The sequence below is a fragment of the Adiantum capillus-veneris genome, chromosome 16 (genome assembly GCF_014529385.1).
Source record: "Adiantum capillus-veneris isolate H3 chromosome 16, ASM1452938v2, whole genome shotgun sequence".
Lineage (NCBI taxonomy): Eukaryota > Viridiplantae > Streptophyta > Polypodiopsida > Polypodiales > Pteridaceae > Adiantum > Adiantum capillus-veneris.
The window spans coordinates 116,839,748-116,848,032 of record NC_140946.1 but is presented as its reverse complement, the minus strand read 5'-3'; the positions used below and the strand labels follow the sequence as shown (position 1 = coordinate 116,848,032).

The 8,285-nt window shown below is 40.9% G+C and overlaps 1 protein-coding gene across 1 annotated transcript; it reads right to left on the bottom strand.

Annotated features, from left to right (window-relative positions):
• Positions 1-5,948: 5,948 nt before the first annotated feature.
• On the bottom strand, positions 5,949-7,173 carry LOC147439714 (uncharacterized). Its single transcript, XM_086484380.1, has 6 exons — positions 7,050-7,173; positions 6,848-6,980; positions 6,688-6,759; positions 6,407-6,550; positions 6,213-6,284; positions 5,949-6,101 (listed from the first exon to the last, which is right to left on the bottom strand). Exons 1-6 carry the CDS (start codon positions 7,144-7,146, stop codon positions 6,047-6,049), a joined length of 573 nt encoding a protein of 190 aa, XP_086340506.1. The 5' UTR covers positions 7,147-7,173; the 3' UTR covers positions 5,949-6,046.
• Positions 7,174-8,285: the final 1,112 nt, after the last annotated feature.

Genomic DNA, 8,285 nt, shown 5'->3' with positions numbered 1-8,285 from the left:
CCCTGCTTAGGTCTACTAGTATATATGTATATGTATCTATGGGGTTGTGTGCATATATACTTGTGTACATATATATAGATGAGTGAGTAGAGCAAGAAAGCTAAATCTCATGTTGCTCTCTGTAATGTAGATGTCAGAGGAGAGACCATCTAGTGGGAAGCAACCATCTGGTTCTTCTTGTGGTTGGTTCACATCCAGGTGGGCTCCCACCCGGGATGGACATTGCCTCAATAGTGGACTCGAGTCTTGAGGTGGTGAGGTCAAGCAAAGAAATTAAGATTTTTTGTGGCTAGTTTTTTGTGACCATGAGTGTTATAGGTTTCTCTTTGTTATTTGTAGGCATAGCCATCCTACACCTTCTCTACTCAGGTTCATCCATCGGTGTCAGATCCAGACCTACATCGGACGCTCTCTTTATGGGACCAGTGCCTCTGTTCACGATGGAGGGATTGTTTGGCCGCTACACTCTGGAGAAGCTTGCGAGCTACGGTCTTTCTCCGTAGTCCACACCATGGGGGAGTCAGGGAGGAACTCCTTACATCCAGAGCCTTACACTGACGACACCTCAGTCTACGCCCCCTTCTTACCATCCTACTCCACTTCCATCATAGGGTCCCACTCCCATGGCATCACATGGTCCCACTCCCATGGAATCGTAGGGTCCCACGCCACTCGATTCCACTCTTGCTTCGCCCAAGCAACATCGACGCACTTCTTCTAGTGGCACGCATGAACGCTCGTCTCAAGGCAGTGAGCGCCAAGAGAGATAGAGCAACGAGGGATCTTGTGGCTTTGCTTTTTTTGGTGGTTGGGGGGGGGGCTATTTTGAAGCATGCCGCCCCATATGTAGAGAACTAGGATGATGACACACCCATGCTAGACACGCATGGGTGCTACGTATTTAGGTAAGTATGGCGGGGAGGTGGACTTCGGTACAGCACAAGAGAGAGCGTTTTGACGCCATCTTTAGATTCTTATACATTCAAGGTATAAGAATTGTTTTTAAAGTTTAGAGATAAGTTGCCCAATCATGCATGCTACATTGAAGACATATTGCATGCTAGATCTCCAAATACCTCCAATCAATGTTTCTCACAAGAGTGGTTGGAGGACTATATAAAAACATTTTTAAAAAACAAGCAGCTGTCGTAGCAGTCAACCAAGTTAGAGATCCAGACAGGAGCTATCGTGGTGGCAACATGGCAGATACAGAGTGGGAGTGGACGATGCAAGAAAAGAGAGATTAGGCTGCAACGGGGCTCATCCTATAGCTAGAAAACAAGGCCAAGCTCAGGCAAGACAAACTCCCATGCACTATGGCTTTTGGAAGGCATAGCTGCATGGAAGGACAAATATGTAAGATTGGCTAAGTTACAACTTAAATCGTTGATTATAAAGATTTTAGCTAATGATTCGTTAATGTTATTGCTAACTCAGAAAAACATCACTCTTAGTCGACCAACAAGAGAGATGGTCAAGTTTTGAGAGCGGCATAGATAATTTTAAACTTGGTGATGGCTGTTAGAGAACAACCACCTCGCGAGCAATTCGATGCAGCAGTTAGATCACTACAAGCGATAAGTTTAAACAAAAAATATTGCATCAATTGTTTTGAGATGTTGATATTTGTGTAATTTGGTTTGGGTTAATGTAGAGTTAGGGCAATCAAACGTACGTGCTTAGGAGGAGGATTAGTAGTTTGTCTAAACTTTCATAAAGTCCCAATGTGGCACAATGTATATACAACTATTGTCATTTTAGTTGTAGCTTTTTTATATAGTTGATCTTTAGCACATTAAATTGTCAAGGTGAAGTATATTCAATTTTTATTTTTTTGTTTTTTATCTACTCTTTCAAAACACAATCGACGTTTCATATGTTTTATGGAGGTACAAAATAAAGGTGCTCATTATTTTGAGTGGCCTAAATGAGCACCTTTGTTTTTTAATAGGCGTTTAGCAATGATAGTCGCGAAAATAGTGACGGCAATAGACGCGGTAATAGTCACGGGTATATTCTCGCATCTACTACCACGTAGATTGTTGTTAACACTAGGTTGGTAATGGGACACTTTTATGTCCTGTTAAGTGACCATTTTCCTTGAATTATGTCAAGAGTTTCAAAATGGATTTTGAGGTGCTATCTGTCGAGAAAGTTGTCTCATGAGCTGAAAAAAACTCGACATTTTTTTGGAATATCAATTCCATCTTTAACCTTGTCCGTGCACAACATTTCACAACCTAAACTGTGTGAAAAAACGGGTCCTGTTTTTGGCTTTTTTTCAACTTTTTGTAACTATACCACTCTAGAATTCATGTTTGTGAGGTCTATAATGCTAGAGAACTATCTTTAGTAGTCCTCAACATGTCCTGATGCTTCTAGGGAGAAATAAATGCTAGAGTTGTAAGTTATGACCAAATTACAAAAATTGTCAAATCCTGTTTTTTAGCCAATTTTAGCTCTTCTATGATTTTTTTTGGTGGCTTTCATGATATCCAAATGCAGTTTTGATTTTCTATGTCACATATTGTAACATAAAGCTAATATTCCTTGAGTTTTGGGGCACCTAATACCCTATTTTGCATAGTAGACGACGATGGTTGATTTTTTCAATTATAGAAGAAAACGAAACATTCTAGTATATCACGTATAGCTTTTTCAATATTGTTAGTTTCGTGTGACAACTACATGCATTTTGTAGGTAGTAACCATATGTAGTCATAAGGATCAAATTTGGCTAGATATTGAATAGTTTCTATGGGATTCTACAACTCATAATGTTGAACCCAGTTTTTTCATGTTTGCTGTATTTAGCACTTCATCTTTGTCCCCAAGATTCCCCTTGGTAAGAGATGTATTATTCTTTTGACATGCTCCATGGCTCCTTATGAACCTAAAGGACAATAGGGAACTAAGAAAACATGCATATATTATTTGTATTGAGCGTGGCTATAGAAACTTTGATGATAGGTTTGCAGAATGGTAAAAATTCAACTTTTTTGTACCTATTTCTTTTAGCAAAACAAAAAATAGTGAGTGAGAAGCAATCATATGTTCTGATCACCAACCCATTGAAGTTAACTAGGGAATTTATCTCAAGTCCTACAAAAATCCCTAATCTTATTTTTATGCAACAAAACGTAAGAAATGACCGTTTTGATGAAAATGTACTGGTCCATCAACTTTGGAGGCTTGGTGTGACCAAAAGATGAGAAATTTTACAAGTTTCTTATTTTTTCCATGTGTAGTAGGCCTTGAACTATAACCTCATGAAAGGATTTTACACAATGAGTGGATCTACTATGGTTTTGGAGTTTTTTTTCAAAACCCTGAAAGGACACTTTTATGTCCTGTTAAGTTACCAACCTAGTGTTAAACCACTACCGCATCAGTTGCCGCTGTTATTGATGCACACACAATCTTTTCTCTTTCTATTTTCCTTTGTTAGCCCGCGGAAATGCTAACGGTTTTCTAATTTTCCTCTTATAGTGTGATGGCTTGATAGTGAATATTGTGTTTCAAATGCCCATACCAATTCCTCACCAATTCTAAGAAAATATATTGCCACATGTTTATGGGTTGCTATTACTAGAAGAGCCCTTGGTAGCCTAAGAGGATATTTTGGTTCTGCTTGGAAATTTGTTCATCTCATGGCTGAGAAAGAACCATTTTGATGAGATCATTGTATATTGTGAAAATGAGTACAAGATAGTTGTCGTAGTGATCATTAAGGCAAGCTATTGCAAGTAGCCAAGATTTCCAGGTTTGCACAAAGAACCTTGAGGTACAATACGATTATGCTAGGGAGAGTCTCTTTCAAAAAGGACCAGTCTTGCTTACGTATCTGAGTAGGGTTTTGCATTTTGAATATTTTATTTGAGCATTACACATCTAAGACAACCAGACACTCTTTCCACTTAAGTAGAGGAGGTTCCTATCTCTCCACAGTCAAGAAAGGAACATCTTGACACCAAGTACTTGGATGAGACTTGGACACCGTTAGTGTTGTGTTCCATTGAGCTTCTTAGAGAAGATTTGTATATGCATGCTTACAACTTTGTAGACAAGGCTTCTCTTCCTTAGTAAACCCGACCGTAGACATGCTCAACAGGCGGAGAGAATCTCCATAGATACAAGCAATTGTTGAGTTGTAGCATATGAACTACCGGGTTCATCCATAAAGCGTCCATTGTGCCTTGAAGTTATTCTCGGCGAGCTCTTTTTCTTTGACATGAGAAGGATAATGAATTTCAAAACTTAGCATGCCATATTGTGTGAATTCAACGTAAGTTTCATTCTGGGTCAAAATTCTTCATTGTTTGTTATTTTTACATTGGCACGATTCAGAAATTGACTCGTTCGCTTAAAAGGAAAATGCACATCAATATAGATGAAAAAGAGAATATGCAAACTATTATGAATGAGTCCATGAAACATGGATATGTCAACTTCCATATTTATATACGCATATACCAATTCCCTTCACCAAGGTTGGTAATTTGACGTCGATATTAAAACGATGTGTTGTAATGATTGCACCACTCTTGGGGGGGACTTTGTCACCATGTTTTGTAAGTGATGTGCAAACACGCTCTTTTTCCTTGATGGGACAATTGTTCCCCATATACACACTCATCACTCTATTCATCAATCTTTTTACCAAGGATTTGACTTCTAGAATTTTGCAGTTATTCACAAAGCTATGGCCTTACTACCCTTTGTGAATTGAACACAATTCCTAGGTTCTAGCATTTATCGAAACATGATTACAAGCTCATGCTCATCACGTCGATTATTATAGAGGGATTTATTATCATGATATGGTATAGTTTGCATTTCATTTCAAACATCTTAATTGAGGATGAATACATTTAAGAGAATAAAAAATTATAGTGATGGCTTGATAGTGAATATTGTGTTCCAAATGGAAGTCCTCATCAATATTTAAGATGGATAGAATTAAGACAATCAAAAACCGTAGTGATGGATTGATAGTGAATATTGTGTTCCAAATGCCCATACCAATTCCTCACCAATTCTAAGGAAATATATTGCCACATGTTTATGGGTTGCTATTACTAGAAGAGCCCTTGGTAGCCTAAGAGGATATTTTGGTTCTACTTGGAAATTTGTTCATCTCATGGCTGAGAAAGAAGCATCTTGATGCGATCATCGTATATTGTGAAAATGAGTACAAGGTAGTTGTCGTAGTGATCATTAAGGCAAGCTATTGCAAGTAGCCAAGAGTTCCATGTTTGCACAAATAACCTTGAGGTACAATACCATTATGTTAAGGAGAGTCTTTTAAAAAGAACCAATCTTGCTTATGTATTTAAGTAGGGTTTTGTATATTTTAATCGAGCATTACACATATAAGACAAAGAGACACTCTTTCCCCTTTAAGTAGAGGAGGTACGTTCCTTTCTCTCCACAATCAAGAAAGGAGCTTCTCTACACCAAGTACTTGGACGAGACTTTGGACACTTAGTGTTAAATGCCTTCAACTTCTTGGAGAAGATTTGTGTATCCATGCTTACAACCTCGCAAACAAGGCTTCTCATCCTTGGTAAACCCGACCCTAGACATGCTCAACAGGTGGCGAGAATCTCCATAGATACAAACAATTGTTTTGAATTGTAGCATATGAACTACCAGGTTCATCCATAAAGGGTCCATTGTGCAGTGAAAATTTTCTGAGCGAGATCTTTGGCTTTGGCATGATAAGGACAATGAGTTTCAAAACCTAGCATGCCGTATTGTGTGCATTCAAAGTACGTTTCATTCTGGGTCAAAAATTTTCATTGTTTGATATTTTTTCGTTGGCACGATTCAAAGATTGACTCGTTTGCTTAAAAGGCAAATTCACATCAATATAGGTAAAAAAGAGAGTACGCAAACTATTGTGAACGAGTCTATGAAACATGGATATGTCAATTTCCATCGAAGCAAAGGAGGCATTTTCGATTAAGAATGACAACAATTGTCTCAAAGAAAGGGAGGATGATGCTTTAAAGGAAAGTTGGGAACACCAAACAATGCTTCAGCTCTAGCAATGCTTGTTGATGACAGCTCCGCAAAGTCTTGGGTTTCCTGGCATGAAGCTGCAAACAAATTGTGATGGTTGTCAGAATTTTGTCAGAGGAAGAGGAAGAGGAAGGAGAGAGAGAGAGAGAGAGAGAGAGAGAGAGAGAGAGAGAGAGAGAGAGACCGACCTGTCACTAGAGAACCTTGAGAAGGAGCCCCCTGTAGGAATAGGACCGGACAAATCGTTGTTGAACAAGTGCCTGCACGTGATTGAATAGTCAGGCGTCAACATGTGCATGCGTGCAATATTATAAGGTGAGGTGCAACGATGCTCAATATTGTAACTCCAGAGACGGATGGACGTATGGTCTGTACTACTTACAGAAGCTGGAGGTTGGGAAGAAGGGTGAGTTGAGGGGGGATGGAGCCCGTGAGGCGATTGTTAAACAAGTTGAGTGCAAAGAGTGAAGTGACATGCCCAAGCTCCCCCGGAATGGAGCCACTTAAGGAGTTATCTTCGAGCGAGCTGCCAATATAATCGCAAAACGTTGGCATCAACTCTCTCTCTCTCTCTCTCTCTCTCTCTCTCTCACACACACACACACACACACACACACACACACACACACACACACAGTACGCACAAGTTAGTGTTTTGCTTACAGATCTCGGAGCGAATGGAGGTCCGCCAAACGCGGGGAGATGGTTCCCGAGAGTCCGGAGAGACCAAGGTTTCTACGTTCAGCAAAAACGCAGCGGTGAGAGAGAGAGAGAGAGAGAGAGAGAGAGAGAGAGTTGGACGTTACTGTTGTTGGTGGCTTACATGCTCTGGACGTTGTTGTTGGCATCACAGGTGACGTGGAACCAGGTGCAGGGGTCGACGGAGGAGGGATCCCAGGAAGCAAGGGCACCCTGCGGGTCCTGCAGCCCATTCTTGAAGGCGATGAGGGCGTCCACTGCATGCATTAATAGAAAAACCAGCGTTAACAGCAATATTCAGAGTCAGTACTAATCAGAGGGCGTACCTTGGACGTTGAAGCCTTGCGCAGAAGCGCCATCGGGCGCTGCCAATGACAACGTCGTCATAGCTACCACTACTGCCAGCACAAGTACAGGGCTCATCTTCGCTTGGCTGGCCAAGACGCTTGTGGCAAGAAAAAAGATTTACAATAGAAGCGGTGTCTATTGCCTGGAGTCTGGACTCGGCTGTTTATATAGAGGTCTTCGCCCCGCGAATCGAGTGCATTGAGGGCTAAAGGCGGATGCCACATCGTCATTCGATTAGCATCCTTAATTACCATCGACCCCCTTAATTTTCACTTCCCCCTTGTGATGTGTGCTACCATGTGATCTGTTCCCAAATTCCCACCTTGAATACCTAAGAGTGCAATCAATCTAGGTGGCTACCAGCCAAGTAGAAAGACAGCCCAAGCATGCACCATGAACATCATGGAAACACTCAGTAAATTACAACTTGGACAAAAAACCAATCACCCGAGCATGTGCTCACGCGGACTATTGTAGAGTGGTCCTGCTCAAAAAATCACATAGTGGACAATAAATATACTGTTTGGTAGAGTTGGTGTAGTTCGGGCTTGGCTTGTGTGCCAAAATGTGGCCAGAATTGATGGTTGTGTAGGAATTTATGCCAAAAATGATGGTTGTAGAGGAATTTATGCAAAAAATGATGGTTGTGGAGGAATTCATGCGGAAATGCTACATGTCTAGGGTTTGTTTCTTGGATCAAGTTCTGGAGAAATTTAGACTGAAAGGAATGTTAAATATCTAGGATCTGTTTCTAGGATCAAGTCGTGATCTTATCGGACACCGTTTCGGGCCCATGGCCATGGAGGAATTTATGCAAAAAGCAATGTTAAATGTCGAGGATTTGTTTCTTGGATCAAGTCAAACACCGTTTCGGGCCCGATACGTCCAAATTAGCTCCAATTCTGAAGGTTTTATGAACCCTACAAGACTTGATTGTGTGACCCTCCATTTGGGGTTTTCACGACATTGTGACACCTAGTCACGGTGCTAAGATACACCTCCTCTCCCCCTAAACCCTCCATATGTACCCATTTTAGCATAAGGGGCCACCCATGTGTGAACATGCCAAGGGTGTCAAAGACAACACTGCAACATTGGCAACAACGGCTAGCCACCAACGCATAATACTAGACTCCACTACATATGCAAGTGATGGACAAGACAATGATGATCACCATTGCTAAAACGAGAGCAGATTGCACGTCCTATGGCGA

Bases quoted from the DNA above. Each gene is read 5' to 3' on its own strand.
- LOC147439714 (XM_086484380.1), bottom strand. From the start codon at position 7,146: ATGAGCCCTGTACTTGTGCTGGCAGTAGTGGTAGCTATGACGACGTTG. The intron at 6,760-6,847 runs GTAAGCCACCAA...TGCTGAACGTAG, and splicing joins AACAACAACGTCCAGAGCAT to AAACCTTGGTCTCTCCGGAC. The intron at 6,551-6,687 runs GTAAGCAAAACA...TTATATTGGCAG, and splicing joins CTCCATTCGCTCCGAGATCT to CTCGCTCGAAGATAACTCCT.